The 12,897-nt window shown below is 40.0% G+C and overlaps 1 protein-coding gene across 21 annotated transcripts in view; it reads right to left on the bottom strand.

Annotated features, from left to right (window-relative positions):
* RBFOX2 (RNA binding fox-1 homolog 2) overlaps positions 1-12,897 on the bottom strand; it is a 261,511-nt gene that overhangs the window by 10,711 nt on the left and 237,903 nt on the right. For 6 of the 21 annotated variants that reach the window (XM_060306880.1, XM_060306881.2, XM_060306873.1 and 3 more), the window contains 5 exons: positions 12,008-12,061; positions 11,794-11,886; positions 10,554-10,698; positions 6,750-6,789; positions 1,246-1,322 (listed from right to left, as the gene is read on the bottom strand). In XM_060306880.1, coding sequence (XP_060162863.1) covers positions 1,246-1,322; positions 6,750-6,789; positions 10,554-10,698; positions 11,794-11,886; positions 12,008-12,061 — 409 coding nt within the window. Of the gene's footprint in view, positions 1-1,245; positions 1,323-1,487; positions 1,520-6,749; positions 6,790-10,553; positions 10,699-11,793; positions 11,887-12,007; positions 12,062-12,897 lie in introns of all 21 variants that reach the window. The other 15 variants (XM_060306884.1, XM_060306885.2, XM_030856105.3 and 12 more) reach the window with 7 other exon arrangements.

The raw sequence follows: 12,897 nt of genomic DNA, 5'->3' as shown, positions 1-12,897 counted from the left end.
ATCATGAAATTTGAGCTGTATTGGACTAATCATGGGGAAAAAAGGAGATTCTGAATGAGGTTACTGATAGCCATTTCCCCTCAGCTTCCTCAACCTGCAAGAAGCCATCGGAACCTCAATGGTTTGGGGGTAATGTTATTATTCATCAAGACAATTTTAAATGGATCAGGCTGTGGAAGAGAAGGCTCCCTCCAAGCCAGAAGGAAACGAAGATAATCTATCTGCAGTCCTTTCCCTCTGTTATGAGTGAACTCTGACTCTGGAGCCTGAATTTGATGAGGTTCTCCGCTATTCCAATTCAGGAACACACGACAGGGATGCAAATATTTTACTGACAACAAAAGCCTCAAGGAGAATATCAACAGAATGTTAAGAAAAACTACATTCATTTTTTAGAAAAGCAGATAATATTTCCACATATCTACTCTTCTGATTACTTTATGATAATGGTGCTACAGAGAGGCCCTTTAAAGGGGAGGGGTCTGTGTTTAGCATGGGCAGGTAATATCGCAATAAACTGATTTGCTAATTCATTGATGACTACCCCAAAATTAGAAAAATTAAGTTGTATGTCATGGATTCCTCCTCTTAGCTGTATTCTTAGTCCAAAGTATTTCTGCTGGTGCTTTAAACAAAACATCTCACCATAATATAAGCCAATGAACATTCAGATATATTTATTTCTATTCTGGATTTTGGAATGCATAAAGAATCCAGGCTGAGAAACTGTTTTTCAACTTTCACTTCTATTAGCAAATCTGAAGTTGTTTATGGAACATGAGAACAAAGTGCAGTTTGAAACACCAAGGGTTTCATTGCTGTTTCTTAAGTTTTTCAAAAAGAACAAGGGTGGGGGAGGGGTAGGAGAGACAGGGTTCAGGCGTGGGGAGGGGTATGGCGCCACATTTATTAATCACATTAAGAACTAAGCATGCCAACATCTGGAGCTAGAACAACCAGCAAAATCACCACGTTCAGACTCAGATTGGCTAACTCTATCTATCCCAGCATTCTCTTGGGACAGCGGTTTGCCCTAGGCTCTACCACAAGCTCGGTGAAGTACACAGCCTCAATTACTAGAGCGTGCAGCCACAACGACCTGGTATTACGGAAACAGTCAGTCACCACTTGAGTTAACATTCCAGACCCTAACGACTGGCCCCTCCCCAGCCCAAAGAAGAGTCAATCTCGCCCACCCTAGCCCTGGCCCACACCACAATGTTAATAATTATAACAAGCAGTAACCCATCTGTTATATCAGAGAAGGGAACAGAGACTCCACTGAGAGATTTAGAGTGAGATGTTAACATTTCTTCAGCTGACTGCACAAACAAACAAACAAAAAAAGAGGAGAAATAATTCATTTGGAGATATGAAGTCATGAGATAGCTGATGTGTATTGCTTTTAACCATGCACCGATGCAAAACTGAAGCAACCATTAATAATAAAAATTAAAAAGGACATATGTATTTACACACAATCAGACCTGTTTGATCTGAAGCAGTTTGCAGATTCTATCTGTGTGTGATTTGAAATAAAACAAAAAATGGGGATTAGCATGGCCACAGCACACCCTAATGTCAGAGGGCACACACGGACAGCTTTTTGGAACCTGACAGCTGGATAAATTTGGCATGGCTAAGCCTGGTCCAAATATCCACAAGCCCCTTTAAAAATAATTACTTTCTTATTCCTTTGTAATTCATTCTGAATGATTCCTAGCGCTCCCAACTGGGACAGCCCAATGCTGTATCACTCCCCAATTCAACCTTCCTGATTCAGTTCTGACCCGCAGTGCTCACCTGTATGCTTGCCCTCTGTCAACACCCATACATTCTGATCCAGTGCTCTTCCAAAGTATTTCCTGTGTGCTATCCTTCCTCATATCCGTAACACATCCCTGCCTTCAACTTCCAGCTTTTTCAAAGGAAAATGCTGTTACCTTTAAGATCCTTTTGTTGTTGTTAAAGTCTCACTTTTGCATTACCCAATGTCACCTCCTAGGGATTTTCTACTCCACTCTGAACCAATTTTATTGTCTAGTGAACTTTACAGCATTGCCACGCTGACCACATGATTCTTCTGCACAGCTCTGTAGCTGTGTTTTAACTAGAACAAAATGGAAGGGTTCTACGTATCCTCCCTCTTACACCTGGCCTTTCCCTGCCTATCCAAGTTTAATCTTCCCTTGTCTTGATTTTCACCTGGCCATTAATTTTATTATTACTTTTTTGTTTTAGGATTTACAATAAAACAGGACTTTGGTGAGCATGTGATGTCAAGACACCTTCTTTCTACCTGGAAGACAATGACATTAATGTGACACTGAGGAGAAGAATGTGTACTTCAAGACCAGCAGACAAAATGAAAGCTTGTTCCCTACATGTGATGTATAGATTTATAGAGCAAGGGGAGTGGGGGGTGGGGGTGGGCGGGGGGGGGGAGAATGGCAGGTGTGATGCTTCAAATCACTACAGCAGAGCAGAGATCCAGTCCAGCTAGCTTGGGTCTAAGGCTGTGCCTCTGGGAATCACTTTGTCTCTACACGATTCTAACTCCTTCCTTCCCCTCCCCTCCTCCCCTCTCCGGCTGAGATGCACTGCTCTAGACTGAACTTGTATGAGGAGGGCTCGTTAGGAGAACAGAGTTCTTCCGTGGCAATATGACACCTTTCATTAAATGTGAGTAACGCAGATGTGAATACAAAACTCATAATAATGATAATATTGTTACTGCTTTTGATTGAGAGACCTATCTACTTGGAAGAGTAGATAGGAAAAATTTTTAAGGAAAATCTTTTAAATTTATCTTATTAAAATTGGGGTTAAGGAAAGAAATTTTTATGACCAACTTGGTATCTTCCACCTACTACTTTTATGATGGATGAGAGATGATGTTTAATTAACTAACCTTGTCGAACACTACTATTCCACGCCTCCCCGAATCAGTTCATTTCCCACAGCTTGCTGGGTAGCCACATAAATAAACTAACTGAATTGTGAAAAGCTGTCTATTGTTTTCTTTTTCCTAGCACCCAGCTCTCAGCAAATCTAACAGTGCATCCTTATCCACATGCACTCACTAATCTAGTTTTAAGGTGAAAGGAAAAGAGGGCAAGGGAAATACATGTTTCAATTTTAAGTCTAGATTTTTAAGACAACTTCAAACTTACGTAGCAGCACAGCCCAATTACTACTATGATTTCACGACAGGGTCCAATTCGAGATTCAGAGTCCTGTTTAGATGGATTCTACCTTCTCCCTTTTCTCATTTCTTTCACAGTAGTGAGAAAATGTCCCAAATTTCTAAGCTCTCCAAATATAGAAGACCAGTTTAAACACCATGGATAAATGTGATTGACAAACTAAAAGAGGTGGCAGTGACGGGACAGTGCGTATAACACACCTGGGGCGGATGTGTGGCAATGGGACAGGAGCACTGAATTTTGGAGGACGTGCCCTCTTGTAAGGAACTCGACTGGGTGCACTGCTGAGGTAGCAGGGCTTAGATCACACGCTCACAAGTCTTGCTTGTCCAAAAAAGCCTCTGTTCCCATCTCTAACGTGGAGCTGGAATGGTTAGTATAATTCAATTTTTTCACTGCAATCCACAATCTGATTGATTGGCAGGTCACACTGGCACTCCTACCTGAGGTATTTTAGCGCTAATGATTGGTTCCTGTAAGACTATTCTATAACAGAACACAGGAAGAGCAGTTCAAAAAACACAGCTGTGGAAGGAAAACAATCATACAAAAAAGCCCGCTAAGGGGCCCACCAGCCTTTTCTTTCCTTTGGATGCAAGCATGCTTTTCACAGGATGAGAATTAGGAGCAGTTTGTTATCCCATTAAAAAAGTGAATTAGGGTGAATGATGTCTTTTCTACTGATGAAAAAAAGACGGGGCGGGCAGACACATAATCTATCTGCTACACTCCCAAGTCAGCAAGGCGAATCTCTTTACGAATCATGGGCACAATTGCTAGATCAGTTCTCCTGAGAGGAATGTGTCACAAAAGACACAGCGAGGAAGAAAATGGCTAGCAGGGATTACGGCCTAAGAGCAGAACAGGGAAAGAGATAATCAAAACAAAACAAACAACCTTCACGGTTAATAGCCTAAATTAATATAACTTAAATAAAACCAGTAACTTAAACTCTTTTCCCTCATGTTGTCTCTTCAAGCTTGGGTTCAGGGCACTTTTTATACTAGATAAACCCTCCTCTCTTTCTTTTCTGAGGAAACGAGAACTAAATGCATATTGATAGATTTCCACATAAGGGAAAATGTACAGAGAGAAAGAGAAACAAACTCAAGGTAAAATGATAGAGGTTTTTGTTGTTTGTTTGTGGAACATGGAATATGAAGTTTTAAAAGCGGTATTAAAAATGACACTAGGCCTCACTCAACAGTTCCCTCCTCATGTATTCCTGTTTTTCATTCTTGAGTTCGGGTATTATTTCAGCACTACTTTTTCCTCCAAGTAACTGCTTTAAGACAAGAACTAAAAATACCATTACTATTCAGTCTTTTCATCAACAAGGGGCCACTGGTCAAAAAAATGTTTCGGCAAGGTCACTGAACTACTTCTGTTCAGCTTGATAAGGTGATCCAGTCGGTAAGATTCAAGAGTATTTTCTCAACGACTACAGAAAAACCATCTCTCTCTTAATAAAATCATATACTGTAAACTAAGGAAGTGAGAGAACTGTAAACAAATATTTGGTTGGTTGACTTAATAAGGTAGAAGTAGGCCACACTTAAGAAATACCCAAATAAGGAAGATATTTGAGAAAAAAACCTGACTTCAGAAATAATTCAAGTGGAAGTGTACTCTAATAGACCAGATTTCAAGAAAACAACTTAAATAACATAAAGATGAGTGTCATGAGACTATGGATACTAATGTATATGGGAGAATGTACACGCTAAGAGCATATATAAATACGTATATTTAGAAAAGTGCACTTTGGTGTAAAAGTAGGATATAGTTTCCCAACCCTCAGGTTTCATGGTGAGCACAAGAAAAAAAGATCTTTCATTACTTCTTGAAAAACACTGGAGGAAAGTTGTGGATTTTAATTAAAGTACTAAGAGAGTTAATGAAATATGGATTATTTGGGTTTTATGTTTGGCTAAACAAATAATTTAGGTAATCTGGGTAAGTCACAATCTCTCTAAGAAACATATCTACAAAGTGAGAGCGCTGGACCAAATCATGGCTAAGGTTCCTTCAAGCATGTGTTAAATTAAAGTGTACTTTGGGGCTTCCCTGGTGGCGCAGTGGTTGAGAGTCCGCCTGCCGATGCAGGGGACACGGGTTCGTGCCCCGGTCCGGGAAGATCCCACGTGCCGCGGAGAGGCTGGGCCCATAAGCCATGGCCGCTGAGCCTGCGCATCCGGAGCCTGTGCTCCGCAGCGGGAGAGGCCACAACAGTGAGAGGCCCACGTACCGGAAAAAAAAAAAAAAAAAAAAAAATTAAAGCGTTCTTTGAAGGCCTGCTCTAAACAGGCCAGGTGTGTACAACTCACCCACCGAATCTCAGAGGGCTGCTCTATCCTTTCTCTAGTTCCTGCAACACAGAGGGCCTCCAAGTGCATTCTGAAAGTTCATTAACGTTTTCAGATTGCTGAGAATCTCTGGCAGACTGTGGAAACAGTTCATTAAAAAGGTACCCTTATTGACTCTGGGGAGGTTAGGGTGGAGAAGGCATTTCCAGACAATTCTACCCTATGCCCAAGGAATCATTTCATGCTGACAAGTTTTTCTCAGGAAATTGTGTCTTAACAATGTGGGTGGTTAGACCAAGCTTGCATTCAGAAAAAGATCTTTGGAGAGAGGTCCTAATAAAAGACTTGCAAAACTCAAAAACTTGACTCTTTTTGTCAGTTAGATCACTTTGTCCATATTTTAAATAATATGTGACCACCAATCATGGAACTTGAGCTATAGCTAGACTGTTTAAATAATGGATGGTAATAAAGATGTTAGCATGGCTGGTCGAATCAACAAATCTTGTACAATGGTCAAATGTTTGTAAGAGTCTAGGTTGCTAATGATGCCCCTTGTTTCCCTCTAGACGGCTGTTAAGAAAAAAGCCCCCCTGGCTGTGGACCTTCTGATGCAGAAAAGCCGTATGCACTGAGTATGTGGTTTTCTCTTATTCCTACCCACCCTTCACTGGCATCAGTTCCTTATTTCACTTTCACAAGACGATGCTCTCTCCAAGTATGTGAAACAGGAAAAGACACATTTCAGAAAGCTTCCTGCCATCTACATAAATCAAAGCTCTAATGCTCTAAAGAGGGGTGTGAAATGCGAAGAAAAGCAGAAAAGGGAAAGAGCCGGTCTCAGGCTAAGCAGCCCTGTTATTTATGTATATGCACATGAGACGACAGTAAGAAAAGACTTTAAACCTGCTGATCATCTCGCAAGTGTATTTGTGATACACAGAACATATGTGGGTGTAGGGAAGGGAAAAGAATATGTCCAGTAGACTGACTCTAGCAATGATCAGGAAACCCAAAGGCTTAGTTTTTGCACCCAGGGGCAAGCGCAGTGGCAGAGAAGCATGCTTGCATTCTTAAATATATAAATATATATATATATATCCACAAGGAAAATGAAAATAAAAATTAAATTATATTAAAAAAAGAAAAAAAAAAACCAAACCAAACCAAAGAAACAGAAAAAAAAGGCTGGCTCGTCAGGGGATGGGGTCGAGAAGGCCCCGGTGTGTGTACTTACATAGAGGTCAGCACCGTAAAATCCGTCCTGGTAAACCACACTGCAGAAAATCCACACAAAAACAAAAACAAAAAAACAAAAGAACAGAAACACATTCCGGTTATTGAGGACGGCAGCATGCACATGCGCTCTACACGGGCAGGTGATGTATGAATACGGACCCTGGGCTTGGGGCCGGGGTCAGTCAGCCAGGAGGAGCACAGGGGCACAAGCTCTCTCGGCAGCTCCGGGACAGGCATGGCAGGGGAGGAAGGAAACCCTGGAAGGAACCACCTGCCAATTTGGTAATTAAAGTAGGATGAAAAAAATAAAGTGTATTCCCAGAGGGCCTAATACAGCTATTGAAAATCTGCTGGATTGGAAACACCAACTTTTCATATCTGGAGTATTTTTTAAAAAATAAGTTTGTCCTAAGAGGAAGTTTCTCTTTAAAGAGCTCCAAAAGGGGTGTGTGTATGTGTATGTGTATGTGTATGTGTATGTGTATGTGTGTGTGTGAGGGGGTGGGGGTGGGGGTGGGCAGGGGTTGTGTAGAGAGGGGTTAACATGAAAAAGAACCCAAAGAATTCCACTAGGGCAGGACCTGTATGCAAAGTATGTTTCAAAATTATGTTTAGTATTTCGTTATCAGTTTCATAGTAACATGTAATTTTTTTCCTGATATCCATACATCACCTGCTTTTTTACCCTGCACATTAGACATGCGATAAGATTTGGCTGATCACACAAGCATGCAAAGTATTATTATTCAGCATTTTAAGAACCAATGCAACACCTCAGAAAAACAAGTCAATCAATTCTGACCAAAGTAAACAGAGAAATGTAATTAAAAAAAACAAAAACAAAACACAACCAAAAATACCCACAATGCATTGCTTTCACAAGCAGAGGTAATGAGCTAAAGGTTAAGGTGATTGGTCCAAGGTCCAAGAATTGAAAGGTGCAGTGGGGATCCCAGATAGTAACAATATAATCCAGAGTGGGAGGAGTAATTGGAAGACTTTAAGGGTTCTTTTTTGACCATAAGAATATTCATGGAATTCTGAAAAATTCAACTGATAACTGAGGTTCTGGGCATGACCTGTTTTATTTAAATGAATAAAATTGAGAAGGTAGCTGATTAGGAATAGAAGTGTTTACTCTCTGTTTAGAAAATGAATTTGTATTGAACAAACAAAATACATGACTTTTTTTAATCCTAAGCAACACTAAACTATTATAATTAAAATATAGATTTCAAACTTTTTGAGGTATTTTGTGCATATAACTTCCCCAAAACATTATTTTGGGACCAAAAGATATGGAATAGCAGTAGAGAAAAAAGACGACTTCCTTATTCATATTCGTTAAATCAAGATTTGGTTATGTAAAATTAGAAGATCTATTTATCATTTATTCACCTAAACAAGCTGGAAATTTTCACCACTACCTTCTCTGTTACAATAAACAAACTAGCAAGTGAGGTTATCAAATTATATTTTTAACTTGAATATGAAAATAACTTATTTTTTATATGTAGTTGGAAAGTTTCTGAATTCTACTCCCAGTGACATTTTGTTGTATTTACTGGATAGTATGATCACACTTTGCAATGCCCCTATTATGCTGTGCCCTTGTATTATACAACAGGCAAATTAAACTCATCCGTGAGGTTCAGGTAGCTGAATTCTGTCCATTTTCACAGTCTCCAACTGCAGTTAAAGTATGATATTAGACAGTAATCTGTCTCTCAATTGCATTTTAGTAAAAAAGAGACTTGTTCATAATGCGAAGGCTGATAAAATGCAAAGCACTGATGCCAAGTGGTGATTAATTAGCCTTCAACTATTTCAGTACGGGGATATAGGCAATGACTGAAAAATATTTCTTCTATAGAGAAGAGTGGTGGCATTAAAAAGGAATACGTTTTATGCTAAGCTGTATCACTCACTGGGAATATTCACCCAAATTCTAGAAGAATTCCAATATTCCCTATATCAAATGCCACAAGGAGGCTAGAACACAATGATTAATGATAAAATTAGTTTACTAAGCTGAAAAGCAATTTTAGGCCATTCCTCATAAAATACTGGACTTATTCCTTGCCATCTTCCATGTAAACAGGTGGTTTAGTTAATAAAAAAGAAAACATGGGAAATTAGTGTTCAATGTAATGCACAGAAATTGATGTGATTAGACATAAAGATAAAATATCTTTGAGCAAATATATACCTGACACAGACTTGGTAGAGAACGGGTTCTCAAGTTTGGCCAATATACTGAAATGACCTATATTGAATAGGAATGAATTCAACCACTTTATAAAGTAACTCAGGAATATTACAAAATAAAGAAGTCCCATGTTTCTGGTGAGCAGTATCTCTTTGCAAACATGATGGTAAAATCTCTTGGATTGAAATGGAAGACGCTTCATAAAACAATTTTCCTAGTGTGTAGAACTTCCAAGGTTCAGTTTTATGTTTTACTTGACTATTTCTTGATGAAACAATACTGCATCTTTATTCACTTCTTTAAAAGGAGATGTCAGAGGTTGAAGGTCAAAGGTCAAGTTGAGAGGAAAAAGGATAAAATTAAAAGTAAGTAATGGCAGAAGATGGAGATGATGGAATGCATGGGATTTAAGCATCTATAAACTGCAAACAAGTTTATTTCTAAAGTCGTTCCCTTCCAGTGGCTTCTGAAGCCTGCCCATTTCAACATGCATATTTGTCTTGTCTGATAAAAATGCTTTAATTCTGTGTAATTGAGGACCCCAAATGGCATGTCCCTTTGGTCTATGAATGAATGCTAAATTAGTACACCTCACAGTCAATTTTGCTGTCAGAAAAGGACCTACAAAGGAGGCTCTTTCCCTTTACATTTTAACTATGTAGCAATGAATAGGCTCCTCTGCCACTGTTTATTCTTCATTAAGAATATGGAAAAAAAACCCGTCACAGGCAGAGAAAAGATGAAGAACACAAACGTCACATCTTTGAAGAAAGAAAGTCCTGATACAACTAACTTATAAAAGTCCACTCTTTACAAAAATATACATTTTAGGTTGACACTGAAAAACAACTGAAAACAAAACCTGCCATCTTCACTCCTTCTCCCCCATTCAATAACAAAGGATTTATTTGTTGCTATGGAATCATTCCACTGCATGAGACACCCTCCATACAAAAATCAAAGGGTGAAGGATGCTCAGCTCCATTAGTTGTTTTATTATCATTCGGAAGCCAACTGTAGTTTAATTCTTCCTACTTCTCCCTTTCTCCCTTGATTCAATTGGACTTGGTTCATCTTTGAATTAACCTCTTTTAATCCATTTCCTACAAAGAAAGCAAATCCATTGTGGGTAAGTAGCTCTGCTGCTCACCACCCAGGCGGTGAAACCACAAGGGAGGGCACATGTGAGAGCCTCAGCCCCAATAAGGGTGGTGGTGAGGGGCGTGAATCCAGCAGATGCAGTCTTGCACTACAATCTTGAGCTTCTAGTTTGGTTCTCTGCAGGAGTGTTAATCCAAATTCGTGCGATGCTGAGTGAACTCCATGCCAACACACTGCTAGTGAACACAAGACAGCTCTGGCTACTGTCTTAAGCCACTACTGTGAGGGCTTAAGGTGGCCAAAATGAAGATTTATATAATGAATTGATATTTTGTTACATTCTGACAATGGTATGGTTCTTTCCATCTAATCCGTTAATTTGCAAATATTCACAGAATCTCTACTATGTGGCACGGCAACATCCCAGAAGTTATACGAGGGCCATGGTTTTCTGTTTTTGTGCGGTTGCTTATTTTGGAATCTACTGCTTACCCTGGATAGGCGGGAATGGCTGTTGGAGGTACCGCTCGGACTGCACCGTATACTGTCCGCCCCCTGCCCCTCAGGTGGGCTCCTCTGAAAGCGGCCGCCGTGGTGGCTGCAGTTGGGTAAGGGAAGCCAGGAACTAAAGGGAGACCCAAAATACGACAGAAATGCCAACTTGCATTCAACAGCACGTGTACAATCACAGCTTGCTTTGCACCAATTACAGGAAAGACACCTCGACATTACATCTTTTCTCAAAAAGAAATGGAAATATACAATATGCCCAAACTAATTGACTCCATGCCTCATTCATCACAAATCTTGAGTGAGTTTTCTTTGTTCCTTCCCGATTTCGGCCTTACAATGCAAGCTGAGGAGAAACGGGTCAGGAAGCTCTGAGCACTACTGCCATAATGGAGACGAGACTTTTAATTTCTATGGGCAGTTTAAGTTGATTGATATAAACTCTTTCACTGGCTAATTATTAACCTTGTTTCCAAACGTTATTACCTGCATATAATAATTATTCTTCATAAGAATATTCTTTTGTGTTTTGACATGCTGCTACACTCCAAGGCACACAGTAGTCTTCAGACATTTCATTAGTCAACCTTATTCTTTATCTAAAATATTTCAATTCAGAAATGTGACGTGAGAGGGAAACTACCTCTCCCCTGCAGCCTTGTAATCCTTTAAAGAGGCAGACATTTTCTAAGGGCTTATTTTAAGTGTGCTGTCCTCTAGAAAGCACACAGAGACACTGATTCCATGTCCACTGAACTCTGTTTAATTATATCTCTTGCTAAATGGCTAAATGGCTCAGGTCAAAATGACTTTAGAGATATCAACAGAGCTGAGAATAAGCAATAATACTGGAGGGGCTTTTGAGTGATATTCGACTCAAGGGCCCAAAGCTGACTTGCAGATAACATGTACAACACATTCCACAAATAATTACTTCTTTTGTTTTCTTCATTACAAAGTGCAGACTAAAATTTTCTTTACATGTCCTCACCCCCTTCTAACTTTTCCAACTATTTATGCTTTTTGGCCATCTTAACATTTGGTCAAAAAGATTCTAGCACAGGCTAATAATAAGCAGGACAGGGCACTGTGATAGTGTTTATCTTTCTCGTGAATGCCTCCTTTTCAGTTATGTATTATATTTGGGGGAAAAAAAAGACCAACACATCACTGTTTACTCACAACAGTCAAAAGCCATGCCAGGTCAACATAGGCTACTTACTGATTAAAGGAATGTAAGTGTTGATGCCCCCTCTTCCTGACAGGGGCACTGCCGCGTCATTGCCTAGGGACACATCTGCTTGAAAGCTGGATGCTGAGTGCATTTAAGAAATGAAAAAGTGCAAAAAGATTACAAAGGAATAGGAAACTGAAAAACAATATATTTTTAAAATACATATAAATAACACAAATGGAAAAATTAACTTAAATACTACCTGCATACAACTCGGGTCCATATACAGCTCCAACTACTGGGCTTAATTTCCAACCTGAAATGGAAGAGAGGACAGTAAACATTTAAAACTATATGAAGGAGCTTCCCTGGTGGCGCAGTGGTTGAAAGTCCGCCTGCCGATGCAGGGGACACGGGTTCGTGCCCCGGTCTGGGAAGATCCCACATGCCACGGAGCGGCTGGGCCCGTAAGCCATGGCCGCTGAGCCTGCGCGTCCGGAGTCTGTGCTCCGCAACGGGAGAGGCCACAACAGTGAGAGGCCCGCGTACCGCAAACAAACAAACAAAAAACTGTATGAGGAATATTAAGGAAAAGGAGTGATGTGCAAGTTGGCTTCAGACACCTCTGGGTTCATTTTTGCCTGGTACCAGCTTCTCTTTAGAATGCCAGTGGGGGTTTACATGAGAGGGTGATGACATTTCTGGACCTGATCATCTTTAAGCAGGACTAGCACGGTGAAAGGATAATGAAGATTTGGCAGGGGAGTGGTGGGGGTAAAGAGACGTGAGGAAAAAAATTGGAGGTAGGAAGATGGAGAGGGAATGAGAGAAGAAAAAAGAAATATAAATAAATCCTGGGGTTTGGTATACGGTCTCTCATAGAACGGCTTAATGACCTAATCTTTGTTTAGAAGAAGGAAAAAGGCAGAATATATATCATTCTCTATCATACTGTGATGCACTGTCTTCTATATCATCTTAACACTGTTTACTACTCTAATTGTTTGATAAGGGTATCCTTTGACTGAATTCAAATTTGACCTGGACCTCTGAATTCCATGTTCATTTATACCATGCTAATGGTATTCTGGGTAAATGGAAATCTTCCTTCATTGGGATTTCCCACTGGGATTTCACTGGAGTTAACCAAGG

Source organism: Globicephala melas, chromosome 10 (genome assembly GCF_963455315.2).
Source record: "Globicephala melas chromosome 10, mGloMel1.2, whole genome shotgun sequence".
Taxonomy (NCBI): domain Eukaryota; kingdom Metazoa; phylum Chordata; class Mammalia; order Artiodactyla; family Delphinidae; genus Globicephala; species Globicephala melas.
Note: the sequence above shows the minus strand (reverse complement) of the source record. Positions and strands in the feature narration are given on the sequence as shown.